Source organism: Neopsephotus bourkii, unplaced genomic scaffold, assembly GCF_033783945.1.
Source record: "Neopsephotus bourkii isolate Nb327-2 ecotype Australia unplaced genomic scaffold, CSIRO-AGI_Nbou_v1 NB_716, whole genome shotgun sequence".
Taxonomy (NCBI): Eukaryota; Metazoa; Chordata; class Aves; order Psittaciformes; family Psittacidae; genus Neopsephotus; species Neopsephotus bourkii.
The window spans coordinates 638,079-657,367 of record NW_026901215.1 but is presented as its reverse complement, the minus strand read 5'-3'; the positions used below and the strand labels follow the sequence as shown (position 1 = coordinate 657,367).

Here is a 19,289-nt window from a genome sequence, read left to right as displayed (position 1 = left end):
TCCCGGCGCTGCGAGGGCGGATTGGCGGCGGCGGGGCTGGGGTTGGGGGGGGGAAGCTGCTCCGTGCGTATTTTGGGGAAGGCGGTGGAGGAGGAGGAGGGAGAGAAAAAGGAGGAGGAGGAGGAGGAGGGGGCTGTGGAGAGACGTAAAACTGTCACTCGTTCCATCCCCTCCGCTCGCCGACTTTGTGTGCCTTTGCGTGCCGAGAAGCGGCTCAGCCGGCCGGGCTGCGATCACCCCCCCACAAACCCCCTCCATCCCTCTCTGCCCGGCTCCGGCGGTTCCGGCGGCGGCTTCCTCCCTGCAACACCCGCTCGGACCCCCCGGGGCACCGGGGTTCTGGCGCGGCGGCGGCTGCCGGGGCTGGCAGCGGGGAGGCGGGGGAGGCTGCTCGGAGCCGCCGCCGCTCCGCTCCGCGCTGCTCCGCTCGCAGACCCGGCACGGGATGCCTGGGGAACGGGGATGGCCATGGCAGCTCCCGCTGCTGCTCGCAGCTCTCTCCTGCTTGCCGGCTCCCAGCAGCGCCCAGCTCCGCTACTCCGTGCCCGAGGACCGGGAGCCGGGCTCCTCGGTGGGCGACCTGGCCAAGGACCTAGGGGTGGAGGTGCAGAGCCTGGCCACTCGCAACTTGCGGCTGGTGAGCGAGGGGGGGCAGCGGCATTTCCAGGTGGACTTAGCGGCGGGCGTGTTGCTCCTTGATAGGAGGCTGGACCGGGAGGCACTGTGTGGGCAGAGCCCCACGTGCTCCCTACACCTCCAGCTCGTCATGGAGAACCCCCTCCAGCTCCACCGTATTGAGGTGGACGTCCTCGACGTGAATGACAACGCGCCCCAGTTCCCTAAACCAGAGGTGGTCTTGGAGATCACCGAGGTAGCCAACCCTGGGACTCGGCTACCCTTGGAGGTAGCAGAAGACCCGGATATGGGCTCCAACTCCATCTCCACCTATGAACTCAGCCCCAGCGAGCATTTTGCCCTGAGTGTCAACATGAGGGGAGATGGGGTTAAAATGCCCGAGATCATACTTGAAAAAGCACTGGATAGAGAGAAAGTGCCTGTTCATCATTTAACACTGACAGCCCTGGATGGAGGGAATCCGGTGAAATCTGGCACTGCCAAGGTTACCATCCATGTCCTGGATGCAAATGACAACCCTCCTGTTTGTGATCCACCTATATCCAAGGTACAGCTGGAGGAGAATGTACCGGTGGGCACTCTAGTCACCAAGCTGAATGTTACTGACCTGGATGAAGGTCCCAACGGGGATGTGGAATATTCTTTTAAAACAAGCAATAATTCACCTGGTAAATTCACTAAGCTGTTTTCTTTAGATCCCCGGACAGGGGAGATCAGAACCAAAGCCCCCCTGGATTATGAGGAATCCAGTGCTTATGAGATTGCGGTTCGAGCCAGGGACAAGGGATCTCCAGCCATGGAAGGACACTGTCACCTGCGAGTGGAATTAATTGATATCAACGATAACAGCCCAGAGATCGTGCTGACCTCTCTCTCCAGCCCAGTGCAGGAGGATGCAACCCCTGGCACTGTGATTGCCCTCATTGGTGTGAAGGACAGCGATTCTGGTGACAATGGGCAGGTCCGTTTGCAGATAGCAAAAGAGCTCCCATTTAAACTGGTGTCATCTTTTAAAGAGCATTTCTCCCTGGTTACAAATGGTCCCCTTGATCGGGAGAAGGCCAGTGGATACAATATCACAGTGAGGGCTGTGGATTCAGGGTTCCCACAGAGGGCTACCCAAAAAACCTTTTACCTCCAAATCGCTGACGTGAATGATAATGCACCAAACTTCAGCAGCCCTTTTGATACAGCTCACGTTCAGGAAAACTCCCTTCCTGGAACTTCTGTCTTTTCAATGTCAGCATCTGATCCTGATGAGGGTAGCAACTCCAAGCTGTCTTACTCCATCTTGGACAATGGGGTGCAGGATATACCCATCTCGACCTACTTCCGAATAGACCAGGACAACGGCACCATCTACACCGTGCGAGCTCTGGACTATGAGCAGGACAAGGTGTTCCAGGTGCCTGTGGAGGTGAAGGATGGTGGGTCTCCTGCACTGAGTAGCACTGCTGTGGTCCATGTGTTTGTCCTGGATGAGAATGACAATGCCCCCACCATTGTCTATCCATCTGTCCCTAAGGGCTCTGCTTTCCACCAAACCATCCCGGCCTTGGCAGAACCTGGCTATCTGGTCACCAAAATTGTAGCTGTTGATGCTGATAGTGGCCATAATGCCTGGCTGTCCTACCAGCTGCAGGAGACTGCTGAGGCTTTGCCTTTTCAAGTGGAACGCCGCTCTGGAGAGATAAGGGTTGCACAGGCTCTCAGGGAGTCAGAAGATCCCCACAGGCTGGTGGTTGAAGTGAGGGACAATGGGACACCATCGCTCTCAGCCTCTGTGGTAATAGTAATTTCTCCAGAGGAAAACAGTGTGCAGGACTTTTCCAAGTCCTTGGACCTTCCCAAATCTTCTCCCAAGGATACCAACCTAACTCTTTACCTCATCATCTCCTTGGTTTCCATTTCCCTTGTGTCCTGTGTGATGTTTGCTGTGGCAGCTGCCCGGTGTCTCAAAGCTGGCACTGCCAGCTGGACCTTTGCGGGTTGCTGCCGAGGGACTGGCAGCAAACCTGCCTCCCATTTCCGTGGGCAAATGAAGCCAGATGGCTTCATCAAGTACCTGGACGTGGGAGGAGCGGGCTTGACCTCCCAGGCACAGAATTACACCTCTTGTTTTTCGCCCATGTCTGACCAGAGTGATTTCCTCTTTGTAAAACCTTTCAGCCATTCTAGCACTGCAGAGACTGTGGCTGCCTATGAGCAGGTGACCAGCACCTTAGCAAGTCCCTGCGATGGGGTAAGAAAGGGGGGGTGGTTCTTGCTGTCCTGTCTGCTAAGTGCAATGGTTGGTAATATCCAGGCCAGTTGGCTGTTCTCTGTCTGTCCTTCTACCTGAGAAGGTGGCTTCAGGGAGCATGTGTCACTGTCACCTTCTGGGAAGTGGCAGGTGAAAGCTTTGGCTCGGTTTGGTGGAAGTGGGGAAGGGGGTGGGCAGCACTACAAAATCAGAGACTGTGTGTTTGTAGAGCTGGAGTGTCTTGGCACCGTTCGTACTCTTCTTTTTAAAGTGATTCTTAGCATGGTCAGGAATATGATTTGGGGGGGTGTTTAACTTTTTGATTCTTTTAACTGCTGCTCATTACAGGGGGGTTGGACTTAGATGACCTTTGAAGGTCCCTTCCAACCCAAACTATTCTATGGTTCTATGATTCTGCATGGCATACAAGATTATCTGAAAGCAAAGTTTGTTGGTGTTTCTTTTGCTTTGGTTTAGAGGTGTATTGTAGGTATTTCTCCTTTCTTAACCCCCAAGTGTTATTAAATACTGATTGTTCTCTGGCAAGGGGTCATTTCCAGCTTGGTTATTCTGAGCAAGGGGCTGAATTCACTATTCAGCACTGAACATAGTGACATTTTTTGCAAGCATCTTGGTGACCTTACGTGCCCTTGGGCTAGCAGAGACTGTAGCCATTCATATTCAGATGTCTAAATATGGATGTAGGTGACTGTGTTTAGCTGTAGCTTTTATGACGCTGGGATATAAAAAGTAAAGTAATTTTGTGTCATAAATGCCTGCCCTAAATTTGAAAGTAGTAATTATGACAGGAATTCAAAATACAGATTGAGAAGGGCTTATCTAGTGCAGGACTCTGTGTGCAGAAATGTGTATCTCAAATCTGAAGGGCAAGTGTTTAAACAGCTTCATTTGCATGCCACTTGGGTACCAATAGGGCCTCTATTTTAGGGGAGTAATTTATTCTAATATATTCTTTCATCAGAATCATCAAAGCTGTGGAGAAATTAGTGAAATCACATTTACTAAATCAAAATCTAGGTCAGCTTTACCCATCTTCACTTTTCCTTAGTAATTGCATGTACAAGCAGAATAATCCTATAAAGTAGATGTTCCGCTGTATGGATGATGAACTGCTCATTCAGAAGGTAACTGAGAGAAATGCTGTTCTTTCCAGGTCGCATGTTATCATTCTGGAGTTAATTAAGGAGATTATGATTCTCGGAAGTATGTGTCTTCCAGACAGCAAACAGTTCTGCTATTTAGTGCTCTTCACAAAGGCGTGATTCAAACAGGAATACACAAGCTTGCTTCATGTCCTTCCTTATTTACAAAATGTCCATTGTTTGATGGTGGAATAACACAGGCAGAAAGTGATACGGGGGCTTATTAATGAAGTGTGCTGCTGTGTCCAAAGTTGATTGTGTCTCCTAAACAAATAATGCTTTTTCTTTTGCTGTCGGAAGTTCATTCTTTTTCTTTGTGGACAGAAAAATATTGTAATGCTCTGAGGGCACAACATCTAGGAAAAGTCATTCAAATACAATGTGTGAGATCAGGATCCTGAGGCAGGCCTTTTTAAGAACAGAAGAAGGACAGATTAGGAAGGTCTGTTTCCATTTTACCTTCTGGCATTAAAAGCACCTTTCTCAGTATCAGCTACCACCCCCACTCCCTTGCTCCTCCAAGCTCATTACTTTGGTACCATCACTCCTGATGAATTGATGCTCTTATCAGTTTATTTCATGCTTCATTTCTTTCACAGCCTGGTTTCCTGAGCTGCTGTGGAAGATTATTTGCTGAATAGTTTTTTTCATGCTTTTCAGTATTCATGCTGGTTCAGAAATCCTCAAGAAAGGAGGATGGGGAGCTTTCCTTTTGTTTAATTGATTTGCTTTACTTGGAAGGAACACGCTGATATTCCACACTGAAATAATCCAGGATCAGTTCGTTTTCATTTTCAAATCAAGAATGGAGGTACTAAAACTCTTCTATTTTCTTTGCAGCAACCTCAGCCTAACACAGACTGGCGCTTCTCTCAGACCCAGAGACCTGGAACCAGTGGGTAAGTGCCTCTATCTTCATGTATATGTCTGGTGAATGCTTCTTCCCTTTGCATGCCACTTTCACGGCTGGAAAGTCCTTGACTGGTAGCTCTGAGAATGGGTGTTCCCTGTCACTGCTAGAATTGTTCAGCTAAAGAGTCAGAAAGAGTGCTGCTTCTGGGCCAGCTCTGTTTTGTGGTGGTGTGAGCTGCTGTTTGCAATGGTGTGTCTGGTTTTGGTGTCTGCAGCTCAAGGATTGTCAGGTGCCAGAGGGACCTTCAGGTAAAGTTGTGAGATGATTAGGAGACTGGAAAACATGCTTCACAGAGAAAGGTTTCTTCTCTGAAACACATTTTGAGCATTTAGACTAGATTCTGAGTCCAGAATCTTGATTCCTCCCCATGAACAGATGCCATTAGAAATCACCATGAGTTCCTTTACCAGTCACGGAGCCTCAGGCTCTGTGCTGCTGAAGGGTATTGCCTGCTCTGGCTGTGTAAGCCCCTATGGCAGCCAGAGACTGAGCCCCAGGTCCCCAGAGGCCCCTCTAGAGAAACATGCCCCAGCCACATCTAAGATCAGATCCCTCATGAAATGCTGCTCTATGTGCTTTCTCCTGTGAACTAGTCTGGCTGAATCAGGGTTGGGACCCCTGGATCCAGCTCTGTTGGGAAGTTTGAAACCTTTCTTGAATTCCTTGGGAAGTGCTATCACCAACATGGGATGGTTTATTCAGGTGAGGAACACTCTCCATGCTTCCCACTGGAGCTGGGCAACTGGGCAGGGGGAGGCTAAGGAAGAAATTAATGGTTCAGGAGACTCACAGGGAGGATATTTCCTAAGGTCTGGTCTTGCTGTCAAAGCCATGTCTGAGTTTTTGCATGTGGTGTCAAAAAGATAAGAAGCTGGGGCTGCAGAGTAGAGACCTCCCTCCAAAAAGTACCCCTCTCGTGACTGTGTGCTTTTGCCTCTGGCCCAGCAGTTTGCTTTTCTTGGCCCATGGTGAGAAAGCATTGATAAGAAAATGTTGAGCAGGTGCCCTTCACTTTTGCTGTCTTCCCTCCTGATCCATAAGCAAGAGGCAGGGATCCTCTTCAAAGGGTGAGCTTATTTGAGTACCATCAGGGTAAGAAAGGATTTAAACTTGGAGTCCACCCTCCTCTGTGTATACTTCAACCAGACCAGAAGTTATTGTGTATGATGAAACTACCTCCAGGATAACTTACATGTGAAAACAGTATATTCTGGGAGGGCAAACTGAAGGATTACACCCTTGGAGCAGTCAGGAGTAAATTTGGATAATGTGCTTCTTTGGCTGGCTGTGGAAAAGAGAGAAGCTCGTACCTCTGTGCTTTGTCATTCCTGGTGGTCACTTGGGCAGCTCCTGTGGAGGTTTACATGGTGCCACAGGGAGTGTTGGGTCTTGGATTTTAGTGTTGGAGTTTGCAGTAAAACATATGTGGCAGCTGCTTGTGTCTGAGTCTTTGCCTGGGTCTGGCTTGATAATTTAGCTTAACAGAAAATGAAAAGCCTGCTATAGCCAACTTGTTGCAGTGATTAAGCTTTGTTACTGGGATCTTCTAGCTGACAAGGCTAAAATGGAGTGAGCCTTTGAAGTAAAGCATTCCTACTAGAAACCAGCCGTGGACTTTAAAACAAGGCCATTGCTGGAATAGTTCTCTCAGAGGTCTGTTGGGTTCCCCATCACTGACAACATTTTAATCAGGAAGTGTCTTTCTGTCCATTTACGCTCTAGTTCCAATGACAATTAACAAAGCTCTGTTAATACAGAAGTGCACCAGAGCTGCTGTAATAGCTTTGTTACAGAAGCAAGTAAATGAGCTCCATCAAAGCAAGCTCTATTGCCCCCTCTTCTAGCATCATGCTGGTGCTCATCAAGGCACAGATCTGATGCAGTCCAGACCTACTTAACTCAGTGACAGGAACCTCTTCTCAGGTCATGGGGCAGTGACTCTCACCCCAGCCTCTGGCTAAAGCTCTACATCTCCAGCCCCTTTGCAGTGCCTAAGAGGGAGCAGCAGCACGTGGGGTGGGAAGAGAAAGGGCAGGAGGAAAGACAGCCTCAGAGAGCTAAACTACCCAATGTGTTGGTTCTGCTGCATGAGCCGTGATGTTACCCCTGGTGATCTGTGACCTGGGTGCCCACAGTAGTCCCTGAACAGCTGCTAGGAGCTCATGTCAGTGCTGTTGTGTTAGGGGTTCCTGTAATATGGGCTTCCCAGGCTGGCCCTTGGGTTTGGAGAAGGGCTTTGTACGTACAGCCTGCTCGTACAGGCTGGTACTGAAATAACTCAGTGGATTTTAATTCCTGCTGCTTTCCCCGCCTGCCTGTGTGCAGGCGCCACGTTTGCAATGAAACAGCTCTCTTTTTTGAAAAAAGGAAAAAAAAAATTATTTTCCTTGTTTCTTTTATCCTGTTTTTAAGTTAAATTGAGGGAGATGTTCTTATTCTAAACCTGTGCCACAATAGTAAAGGAAGGGAATAGAAAGTGGTATCATATGTTCAGTGCCCAGCCCTGATGTCTTCCTAGACATCAAACAGGCAAATCCTGGAGAGCAGTCTGCTCCCCGTTGTGCTCTTCCCAGCGTTTTGATGTCTAATGTGTGAATTCCCCAGGCAGTGGCTGGTAGTGTAGGTAATAAAGAGGTTGAGGGCCTGAGTCCTGCCTGCTGTTACTCTCTCCAATGTTAGCTCACACCATGAGCCCTCTGAACTACAGGGCTCTGCTTGGAGCTTGGGGAATGCAGGCCACCTATTACATGAAAAGGTAAAAACAGGACATGCTTTTAGCTGTATTTGTCTGACCCAAATTAAATAGCAATAAAGACAAGATAGCTTAGGCTTGTGGTTTGAATGGATCCCGGAGTGCTGCATTGACCCTAAACCAGAAAGCAGGTTTAAACTCATGTTGTGATTTCTCCTTTGCTGTCTTCATGGGAATTGGAGAAGGAAGAATTCTGTCTTTTCTCAGCATAATTCTGCCCACTGAAACAAATCCCACATGTCTCTGAGCACTGGGAACCAGGCAAAACTCCGGGTAAGCTCAGTAAGGGACCGTCTCTCGATCCCATATATCGCTGTTATGGGACAACAAAGAGACTTTGTTCTTTGTCCTGAAGTGCAGGAGAGCTCTGGTGCACACGCTTAAGGAAATAAGAGCTCAGCCAATATCCTCTGAAAATATGGCAGGGAGTCAGACCTGAGTAGAGCAATTCTCAGTTAATCTTGTTGTGAAGAAACAGGAGAATAGATATAAATGAATTAATTTCATGATGGTTTTACTTTGTTTTGTAAAGCAAAAAAACACCCATGCTGTCTCTGGGCAAATGTGGATGAATACAGAATGATACCAAGCAGCAGATGCTATTCCCAGACAAATCAGATCAGTGGCTGTACTGGAGATTACAGCGATGAATTGTCCTAAGTGAAGTAGACGTACAGTCTGGCAGTGTTGCAGGACATCCCCTGGGGTTTCCCGGGGAGGGAGTGGGGTGGCATGTGGGGGGAGAATGCAGGGACTGGGACTGGTACAAAGGACCCGTCTTGTTGCTTTGTCACTAGTTGCCAAAGAAAGAGAGACCAGGCTTGTGCCTCGCATGTTCCCGGTACTTGCCTGACCCCGGTAGCTCTTTGTTTTGGTCTCTGTGTGATGGTTTATGCAGGAAAACACCAGGATCAAGTCAGGTTTTCCTGCCTGGAGGAGTGGGGAGGGCTCTGTGTTGCTCACAGGTGGGCATGGGAGGGTGAGACATCCAGGGCTGGGAAGAACTGGTATGTTCTCAGCAGATAATGGGAAGAGTGGGGACAGTCTCAGGCCATGTGGGCAAGGTAGAAGGAGATCACAGGCAGCAGACACACCAGAGACCATGGTGGGGGGACTTGTAAGGAGGTGAAAAGCAGTATGAGAATCCCTGGTCACTCCAGGGGAGGGAGGAGCTAAGCATACAAGGAAGATATAAAGTGCCATTTCACACACATCACCTCCCCCCTCATTTATCCCCTCCAATCCTGAATCTCCCTGTGTTAATGCTTTCCAATGCTGTTGCGAGGCAGACTCCCCCTCCAAGCCCCAACACAGCTAATAGTGAGGTTCATCATCCCCTGCCTGTGCAGTGGGAGGAAGGAAAGTGCAACAGAAGGGGTTTGGGGCTGACAGTGGGGATGCTGCAGCAGTGCCCACCGAAGAGCCATGAAGGAAATGAGGTTTTTTTGTTTGGGTTACACAGAACAGCTCCAGAAATTGGGCTTGTAGGACTAGCAGCAGCCTGCCTGTGTGTGGTGGGGGACAGGGAGGGGAAAAAGGTACCCCAATATGGTGCTTAAAGCTCTCAGAAGCATTCTTGGGCCTCACAACATGCAGCCTTGGGGGCTTTTGGTGTATGTTTGGGGTCATTAGGAGGTCCTGCATGACACCCCACTGTACCAGGACATGCTCTGCCAGTGGGACCCTGTATGTGTGTCTCGTGGGACATCCCAGAGCAGAGGGATGTGGGACATCCTGGGGCAGAGGATAGAGAGAGGGAAACATGGATGTTTATGGACTTACACAGCAGAAAGACAACTGGCCACAGATGAAGGTTTACCACATCCTTCCTAAAAAGAAATATGTGCTAACCCAGCAGCCATAGGGGAGTTTGTGGGTGTTGTAACCCCTTGGGAATTTATATTGCAAGTTTGTGTAATGTTATAGTGGACACAGTAGCAAGCGCTGTAAAGGACATGCACGGATGCAACCAGTAGGGATGTATAAGGAAATGCTGATGGATTTGCCTTCTGTTTACTCTTTCACTGGAAACTAGTGAAAATGGGCACATGCTGGGCAGCCTGCAGAAGTCAGGAGACAGGCATCAGGACAGGGTCACCTGGAGAACATGCAGCTAGCAGGATGCACACTGCAGTAGTGTCATCATGGGTCAGGGAAGGTCAGGAGCCCTAGGAGTGACTGCTGGCACTTCTGGGCTGTGCAGGATTCCCATTGACAGTGTCAAGAGAAGCAGCAGGAGCAACTACCACACTGGGAAGTTTAGGACATAATTGCAATCCTCAGGTTTCCATCCCAAATGCACTCAAGGGTTGAAGCCAGAAGTGGTGTTCTCTTTGCCAGGTGAGGTTCCACCATGTTTGCAGGTGAACCAAAAAAGGTGCAATAGTTTTTGGGCTAAAATTACTGCTGCTTCTGCCTGGTTTGCATTCATAGAATCACAGGATGGTTTGGAACCACAGAAGCTCAGCAAGGGCCAGATGGTTGAGTCTGCCAGGTTTGGTTTTGCCTTGGTGGGTCTTGAATTAGGAAAGGTTGAAGAACATTCAGAGGCTCCTGGCTTTGAGGTGCTGGAGCGTGGCTGATGAAGGGCAAGAACCCTGGTGAGGTCCCAGACTACAAGTCTTATGAAGAGCAGCTGAGAGAACTGGGGGTGTTAATGTGGAGAAAAAGAGGCTCAGGGGACACCTCACTGATCTCTATAACTACCTGAGAAGATGTTGTACTGAGGTGGATGTTGGTCTACTCCTGAGCAGCAAGTGACAGGACAAGAGGAAAAGGCCTCAAGCCACACCAGGGGAAGTTTAGGCTGGATATTAGGAACAATTCCTTCCCCAAAGGGTGCTCAGGCATGGGAACAGGCTGCCCAGGGCAGTGCTGGAGTCATTGCCAGGCCCCCTGGCCCTGGGGTCATTTGAAAGATGTGGCACTTAGGGACAGGGTATAGTGGTGGACCTGCAGCTTTAGGTTTACAGTTAACTCGAGGATCATAAAGGCGTTTTCCAACCTAAATGATTCTGTGATTCTATGACTGTGGTTTCCTGTCAAATGCTGCAGAGCAAATGCTGCTTTAAAGCATTAGGAGACTTCTCAGAGCCCAGCTTTGCTCCTCGTGTGGGCTGCAGCCCTCAGGTGAAGTTTTGGAGTGGATTTCAGGTACTGGGACAGGCAGGAGCTGTTCTGATGCTGGGAGCAGGAGTTCCCTGTGAACAACTGCTCTCCTTTCCCCTCGTCCTGCAGAGCTGAGACAGGGAAAAAACCCTTCAACTTCTTGGGACTGGAAGCTGCAGGTTTTGTAGTGATGTGTCCTGGTCCCACCCCACTTCCACAGCCAGGATACCATGGAGCTGATCGTGCTGTGCATGATGCCTGTGAGCATTTCTGCTTACAGCTTTCCCCTTTTTGTTTATTAAAGCTCAACTCTCAACACATTCAGTATTTGGGCTTTCTAGTTCATGTACCCCTCTTCAGCTGAATGTTTCCTTCCCTTATTGATCATCCTAGGCCAATAACCCCTTTACCTGCATTTGTCAAGATCCTTGAAGTCAGAGCTATTTGGATCCTGTCAGATTGGACAAAAGCTGGAGAGTCTTTTATGGAGAAAAGGAAATATCCTAGCGATGGAACATGTTTCTCATTCTGGAAAGCCCCCAGAATATCAGCAGTTTCATCATCTTCGCTTTATGTATAGAAACATTATTTTTGGTAATTTAGCAGGTGCTGTGTGTATTATTTTAACTTTTCTCTCTCCATCTGCTTCCTGCACAGCTGAGCACATGCCATGGCCGGCTGCAGGGGCGCAGGGATCCAACAAATAGGCACAATAGCCTTTCCAAAGCATTTCTCAAAATATCCTTCACGGTGGGTTAAGGATGGTGGCAGGATGGGCTGGGTGAAATAATTCCTGCCCTCATCTCCATCTCATTCAGGAGGGCTAGAAGAGTCCCTGGGAGGGGGGACACTGCCCCTGGTCCCCCTTTTAGAGACATTGTGGCCTTTTGTTCTACCTCTGCCTGGCAGTGCAGCATCCCAGCAGCTCAGCTGGCTGGAAGTAAGGGCTCACCAGTGCTTTGGGAGGCTGCAAATCATTCCCCCACTTGCCTGCTATAGCATTTTCAATCTCATCTTTGCAAAGTCATGATCTTAAAGCTGGGCCTCATCCAGGCCCTTGTAATGGCATTACAGAAGCGGCAGGGAATGTGATGGGGGAAGGGCCAGCAGCATCCTCTGCTAAGGAAAGGAGAAGAGCAGGAAATTGTGGTAATTTTGGAGCTGATTCCATTGTTTTCAGAAGCTGGGGTAGGCGGGAGGGTGGTGGGCTGTGGGTTGCGGCTGGGGGAGTCTGGTGTGGGCAGTAGGGCAGAAGGATGCTCATCCTGGGTCTGCATCCCCAGTCGCGGGACTGTGTCCCCAGCACACCTTAAGCGCGGAGGAGGCACAGCACCAGCAAGGACAGATCCATTCCCTCTTTCTTGTCAGTTTGCCAGCCTGGAAACATGCAGGCTGAGATTTTATTGCTGCTGCCTCTGGCTGGAGCTGTGTGTGGGAGATGGAAGGGGGATGGGAAGGGCTTGGAGGAAGCTGGGAGAGGAAAAACACAAGTGCAGAGGGGGAAGCCTGAGGGGACCAGAGGCTGCCTCGGAACTGGGCTGGAGGAATGGGTTTGAAGATACCCCTGGCTAGAGTGCTGCTCAGGGGGAACAAAGGGGAATGAAAAAGGAAGAGTCTGGGAGGAGAAACAAACCTCAGTCACATCCCCTCCATGGAGTGGGGAAGCTTGGGAGCACCAGGGCTATGAGGTGGGAGAGGTGCTGAACGGTGGGAGGGGGGTCACTGCTGCGTGAGCCAGAAAGCCTCAAATGAGAGAGGAGGGAGGATGCTGAGGGTTTCCTGGGAAATTCCTGAAGGCAAGTGCTGCCTGTAGCCCTGCCAGGCACCCCAGGGTGCTGGGGTCTGGTTCCTGGGGTGCTGGGCTGTCCTTTCCAGCCCCTGGGGCTCCTAGAGCACTGCTCAGGCACAAGTTAACTTGTCCAGTTTGTTGTGGCACTGTTATAGCTCCTGATTGCAGCTGCAGAGCAAGGAAAACAGTTTTTTCATGACTCCACCAGGCAGTTGTGCAAATCCCTGTTTGCGAGGCCTCGGCTGCCATAGTGACGAGCTCCATAGCAACTCCGGCAGGAAATGAATAATTCTGGGCTCTGCTCGAAATGGGAGTTAAAAAGGGATGTGGTGGTTGGGGTGCTGTGAAATAGCTAGTCAGCAAAGCACCCAGGTCCACACTGTGCTGCTGGGGCAGATGCCCTTGGTAATGGGGCACCCTCATGATGCAGCTCGTTGTGGGGCTGTGTCAGGGCTGCAGGGCAAGCCTTTCATTTCAGTGTTCCCTAATTTCCACATAGAGAGGTTTAGTGAAGGGGGTTGCAGGTTGTGCACTGGCTGTACCTGCTGTGCTGGCACAGCCCCTGTCCTGTGCTCTGTGTCCACCATGCCTGAAACACCCCCTTAAGATGCTGCATCCCTTGGTTTGTCTCAAACGTGGGTTTGCTTCCTTCCCTCCAGTCCTAGCGGGGCTGGAAACGTTCCCAGAAATGAAAGCCAGCTCTTTTCTGAGCTTTGAAGTGTGGAGTAGGATTGAATAGAGGGGAAAAAAAAAATCTCTCCTATGGGGGATGGGTTTTTAGGAAAAAAACCCTACTATTGAGTCAATGGCATTTGTATTATAAACAGGGAGTCCTTGGAATCATTTCCATAGGAACCAGCCCTCCCCTTCCAAGCAGCCTCCCCGAAGCAGTGCCCCAGCAGTGCTGCAAGGGGGGGGTCTGAGGTCTGCCTATTCCAGGCAGGGGAGCAGGGCAGGGCAGGCTGCTCCCTATTGAATCAGTGATTCACAGCTCTGATTCACAACTCCATCCTATCGCCGGGGAAGGCAGCCAGACCTGGTCATCAGCTGTGTGCCTTCTGCCAAAGCGAGGAGTTATTTTTGGGTGTTTTTAGATTACAGCACTTATTCTTTTCATGTGCCTCTGAATTCTGGATTATTGCACTGCAAGTAATTGAGGCACTTGAATTTCCTGCTTAGACAACTGAGCTCAACCACTTTTTGCAACTCTAAGGCATTTCTAAAATAGCTTTTCTGCATCACAGGGAGCAGGCACACAGCTTTGGGGCTGTTTGTGCAAAATTTGGGAGCACTGGGTGCTTGCAGAGAATGGCTGCATCAGGCTGAGCATGAGTCACCAGTGCACCCTTCCTGGGATGGAGACTGACTGGGTGTTACTGGTAAGATCGTAGCCAGCAGGTCAAGAGTAGAGATGATTGCCATTGGTTAGGGAGCTCAGTGAGCTTGGGGGTCTTGGTGCTACCTCCAAGGTCAATGCTCTGACCACAGGGTGAGCATTTCCTTCTGTGCATTCCTGCTGTCCTAGGGCACACAGCTTTGACAGGAGGCAGGAGGAGCTCCTGTCTTGTGCAGCCCATTGCCTGAAGGAGAGGTGGGAGGAAAGAGTCTTTCAGGAGATGGAAAATGTGATGCTGGCACTGCTGCGTCATGGAGGGAGTTGAACCTGGGTCTCTGCTTTCAAACCAGAGTTCAAACCACTGCAGTATTTCAATTAAAAAGGAGAGATTTGGCACTTCCCTGTGATTTCCCTTTCCCCATCCCTGGATGCTATCACCACGTTGGGGCAGTTCCCTGAGCCAGGAGCAGCAGGTTGGAAACACTGGGGTGTTCCTGGGCAGCTTTCCTGCAGCCCTGAAAAACCTGGAAACCTCAATTGCCCCAGCAAGGAGCTGCTGGGGTTAACTTGCGGCTGTATGGGATGTGGTTTGCAATGGGGTTTAGTGCAAAAAGGTTCCTAAGTCCTTTATTGGATCTAGCCTGGGGCTCTATTCCCAGCCCTGCTTCTGACAGTAACAGGTCACTGCAGCCCCAGGGCTGTCCCCACCTTGTCCTCACTGCCTGGGTTGCCTGCATGCTGCTGGCTGGCCCAACAGGCAGTCAGAGCAGCAGTGCCCATGTCTGAGTAGTCTCAGCACAGCCATCATGCAAGCACCAAAATCCATTTGTGAGGCAGGCAAACCTTGCTTCTGGCCTTCCTGAAGCCGTGCCATCACACACGTTGTGTAGGAGAGATATAAATAGTTTTTGGGATGCCCTGGGTTGCAGCAGGTATTTCAGAAGTGGTGCTGTTTGTAGGGTCATGCCAGGGAGCCCCTGCTACATTAGTGATTGGATTCATCCTCCATGGATAAACCAGTGTGTGAGAGCAGTGCCCTGACTGGCTGGGGATGGATCAGGCAGGCAGTACAAAAGGGGAAGGGGTGGATATTCAGGTGGTCCTGGCACAGGTCCTTTGTGTCTCTGGACAAGTTGCTTGAGACAAGATTTTGCACAGAGTACATGGGAGCATCCATACACATATCTACACACAGATCACGTTGTTTCAAAGGGAGTCTGACTACAAGGTCACTGTGGCAGATACATCCTTCAAGGACGTGCCCATGGGTCCATCCCACTTCCAAAAGGGCTGTGTTGAGCCTGTTCTGTATGAGTGCTGCCGCAGGCACACCCAGTAAGGGCACTTGGGTTAGCGAGATACTTGGCATGGGGGTGAAGAGCCCATCTGCTGCCCAGCATGCGGTGTAGAGCTGGCATCAGCAGTGCTTGTGCTGGCAGCTCAAGCATGAAGCTGCCGGCAGGAGACCCCAGAGCTGGGGGAGATCTTGGCTGCTTGAGCATGTCTCAGTAGGGCTTCGGGGTCTCAGCAGGGCTTCAGGGTCCAAACAGGGCTTTGGGGTCTGACAGCTCCTGGGTGTAAGGGCTGGGACCACAGCAGTGGAGGAGGAGGCCGTGTCTGTGCCTTGTAGCCTGGTATTTGAACGCTTGCCCTGGGAAATGGGCTCAGCTCTCTCCATGGGAAAGGGCTTTCAACCTCCCCTGTCTCACTTCTAGAGAGCGCCCAGCTGCAAGGGAAGGGCTGCTCCTGTGCCAAGCGAGGCAGCGCACAGCCAAGGGGCAGATCCTGGTATCCCAGCAGGTGGCAAGAGCTGGGGGTGTCAGCAGTGGGGAGAGGTGGTCTCAGTGATGTGGTCACTTAGGGTCGGAGCAGAGGAGGGCACAGGAAGCTGGTGAGATGTTCGGGTCTCTGCTGAAAGCAGGGAGGTTCCGGAGGGGCTCTGGGAGAGCAGCCCTGACCCCTCTGGAGGGGAAGTGCCAGCACCAGTGAGCGGTGCCTGAGCACAGCTGGCACCTGGCAGACATGAAAGCGGGGCTTGTTCAACAGTGCACAGGCTGCTGATTGTAGCCTCAGCCACAAAACCTCCTTGGCTAAAGTCTGACAGCATCCCCAGAGCTTTCCCAGGCACATCTGTGGTGCTCAGCCCTCCCATCAGCCAGTCCCGGGGAACCAAACCTCCCTTCTCTCCTCTTCCTGTTGCTCCAGCCTCCCCAGAACTGTTTGCTGCCAGCTTTGCAGAGCTGATGCCTACTCTTGGACTCCCTTCAGAGCAAGTTTTGCAGTGCCAGGCAGCTGGCTCCATGCTGATCCCAAAGCCCACCCGGCCACAGGGTTTTCTCACCTTCCATCCTGTGAATGGAGTTGTAGCCTGAAATAGCTTGAGGGGTGCATCCACTGACATGGCCTGGAAAAGGACCAGAGGGTGAATGCATCTCTGAGGCTTTAGGACCAGCATTTTTTTGGTGGTATGACACTGTATCAGTGGGAAGGTGTTGGTGGGATTTTGAGGTGATAAGGTGTTGGCTGTCTCTGAAGTCACCAGAAGTTAAGTAGGTGTTGCTAGAAGCACCACTGAGCCCCCAAGTGCTTTTGGTGTTGCTGGTTCTTCTTCAAAATTCTGGTGGGAGATAGAGTCATCTGGAAGAGTTATTTAATAGGGCAGTGTTATTTACTAGAAGGATTTAAAGCCTGCAGCTCCTCTCCACCAGCAGACAAGCCTACAGCCTTGGTTTCTGATGTACTCTGACAAGCTCACTCCTCCTCACTGAGCTGCAGTAACTTGCTGTTTCTTTTCTCTTCCCATAGCTCCCAGAATGGAGAGGAAGGTGGAGCCTGGCCGAACAACCAGTTTGACACGGAGGTGCTCCAAGCCATGATCCTGGCTTCAGCAAATGGTTGGTCTCCATCTTTTGTGGGAAAACAAGCACAAGCTCTAGTGTGGATGTCTCAGTGCATGCTGTTAGATAAGATGCTGATGGGATTGATGTATCTGTTAACTGGGGTGGCTTCAGAAGCCCTTCTTCAACAGAAAACAGTGGAAAAGCACTGTCTGTGTTACCCTGCAGAGAAGAGGGGTCAGGAAGGATTCAGACAGAGGAGATACCATCAGCATCAGGCATGCTGTAGAAAAGGCTACCTCTTCCGTGCAAAATGTATTCTCTGTGTACTGAACAGAATGTTATCTGGCTTGTGATGCAATTCTGCTACATGAAAGAGACAGTCTTGAGATGATGTTTTATAAACTACTTGGTTCCAAAAGGTCACTGTAAATGAAACCTTTGCTGTGTTGCAGCTTGCTATAAGGCGAGGCTGTAGGAGGCCTGAAAGATTCGCTTGTGGCTAGAGAGTAGCCCAGGAACACAGTAAATGCCTGACTCAGTATCCCCAACAAAGCCTGTGTCCAGAGACACTGCTTTGCACCAGTGGTTCACTGCAGTTGTAGTCACAGGGATTTGGTTTGGGGTCATTTTGGGTTGGTTTGTTCTGCTTTACAGCTGTGCCACGTGGAAGTGGTGGGCAGGGAGGGGTATTCCCATGCACCCACGGACACGACGTGCAATTATCACTCTGCGCAGCGCTATGGATGAAGAGGCTGTTTTTCATGCAGCCTTTATTTATAAATACCTCACAGTCCTTTCCCCCTTGACTTAAAAATAGAAGCAACAGCACAGCCATAAAACCTTGTGCAGAATGCTTGGGATGCTTCCTTTGAGCTGCTGGGAGAGAAGGAATCTGGGGGAGGGGGATGGCTTTGGCGTTGCTTTCTTGGAAAGCTGCTGCAGATGAACTTTGCTGTTGTGCAGACACCAGGCAGCCTGGAAACACAGCTGCTGTGGCCAGGATAGGGGATGAAGGTCTTGGGCAAAGGACTTGTTTACACTCAAGGGAAAGGAGCAATGCGAAAACGTGTCCCTGCTCTGAAAAACGACCATGGAAAAATATCCTCTGGGGTTGCATGTGGTTATCATCACCCAGTGCTGCCAGATCCGGTTTCCTCGCTCATAAATAAAGCTGTTTTTCTGACTGCTGCTCCAGTGAGAGCACCAGAGAGCTGAGCGGGTCCCTTCAAGGTTAAGCCCTGACTTCCATGTAGCCCTGAGCCCCATTGCAGCCTCTCTTCCCCAGTCCACAAGTCTCCACAGTCCTAACCTCTCCCACGGCTTCAGTTCACCCTGGGGGTTAATTTAAAGCAGATCCATCTACCAGATTAGGGCTTCCCCTGCTGCAGCCCCATGAGAGGATGGCCCTCTGCACTCCATCCTTTCCTTCCCCGTGCCAGTCCCTTGCTGTGCTGGAGGAACAGAAGGATGGATGGATGGATGGATGGATGGATGGATGGATGGATGGATGGATGGATCCACCTACAGACACAGCACAAGCTTTTTTCCACCAGCACTGTGCTGTGATGTCTCCCCTGATGTCTGTCCTCCTCTTTTCTGCTCTCACTCTTAGTGAGAGCTCATAGTGTTGATGGCAGCAATCTTAGATTAGGGGCAGCATTAGTTCCCATTAAGCTTTGTGCTGCCCATCCTTGGGTGATGTTTCCTGGCTTTTTAAATGATCCTTATCTCTTACTTTCACCTGCTGAGCTCTGAGCTCTGTGGTGGTAGATGGACACAGTGACAGAGGTGATGGCACTGTGTGCTGAATGTCAGTTTCCATCCACACCATGTCAAGCCCACACTCAAGTTGCACTTACCAGAGACCATCTGGGAGGCAGGAACTCCTCTGATGCTGCTCTGCTCCATGAGCAAAGGATGCTCCCTAGAAGTGGCTGTGGATGCCATGAATGCATCCTTACCCTGTGAAAGGTGTTACCCTTTGCTTCAGCAAGAGGCCAAACTGGCCCTGCCATGCCAAGACTGTGATCCAGTGGCTCTGGTGATTAAATTATTTGCCCCATGGTTAAACCGCACTCCCAGGCTGGAATGCCTGGGGAGCTGGTTTTCCACCAGGGCTGTGACTCTGCTGTAGGGCTTCTGTCTCCCTTCCTGGGCTTCCTTCCTCTGGATCTGCAGGGATTTTCACTGCTCTGAGGGCTGGAGCAGCTCTGCTCTGGAGCCAGGCTGAGAGAGCTGGGCTGGGTCAGCCTGGAGAAGAGAAGGCTCCTGAAGGGGAGACCTCAGAGCAGCTCCAGTGCCTAAAGGGGCTGCAGGAAACCTGGAGAGGGGCTTGGGACAAGGGCCTGTAGGGACAGGCCAAGGGGAATGGCTTGAACCTGCCAGAGGGGAGACTGAGCTGAGCTCTTAGGCAGAAGCTCTTCCCTGTGAGGGTGCTGAGGCGCTGGCACAGGGTGCCCAGAGAAGCTGTGGCTGCCCCATCCCTGGCAGTGCTCAAGGCCAGGTTGGAC

General features: G+C 50.7%; 1 protein-coding gene across 23 annotated transcripts in view; it reads left to right on the top strand.

Annotated features, from left to right (window-relative positions):
- The window catches only part of LOC133212480 (protocadherin gamma-C5-like), a 156,224-nt gene that overhangs the window by 131,873 nt on the left and 5,062 nt on the right, over positions 1 to 19,289 (top strand). For 20 of the 23 annotated variants that reach the window (XM_061353963.1, XM_061353958.1, XM_061353952.1 and 17 more), the window contains 2 exons: positions 4,882 to 4,940; positions 16,745 to 16,833. In XM_061353963.1, coding sequence (XP_061209947.1) covers positions 4,882 to 4,940; positions 16,745 to 16,833 — 148 coding nt within the window. Of the gene's footprint in view, positions 1 to 142; positions 2,879 to 3,491; positions 4,024 to 4,099; positions 4,484 to 4,881; positions 4,941 to 16,744; positions 16,834 to 19,289 lie in introns of those variants that run through there. The other 3 variants (XM_061353961.1, XM_061353976.1, XM_061353974.1) reach the window with 3 other exon arrangements.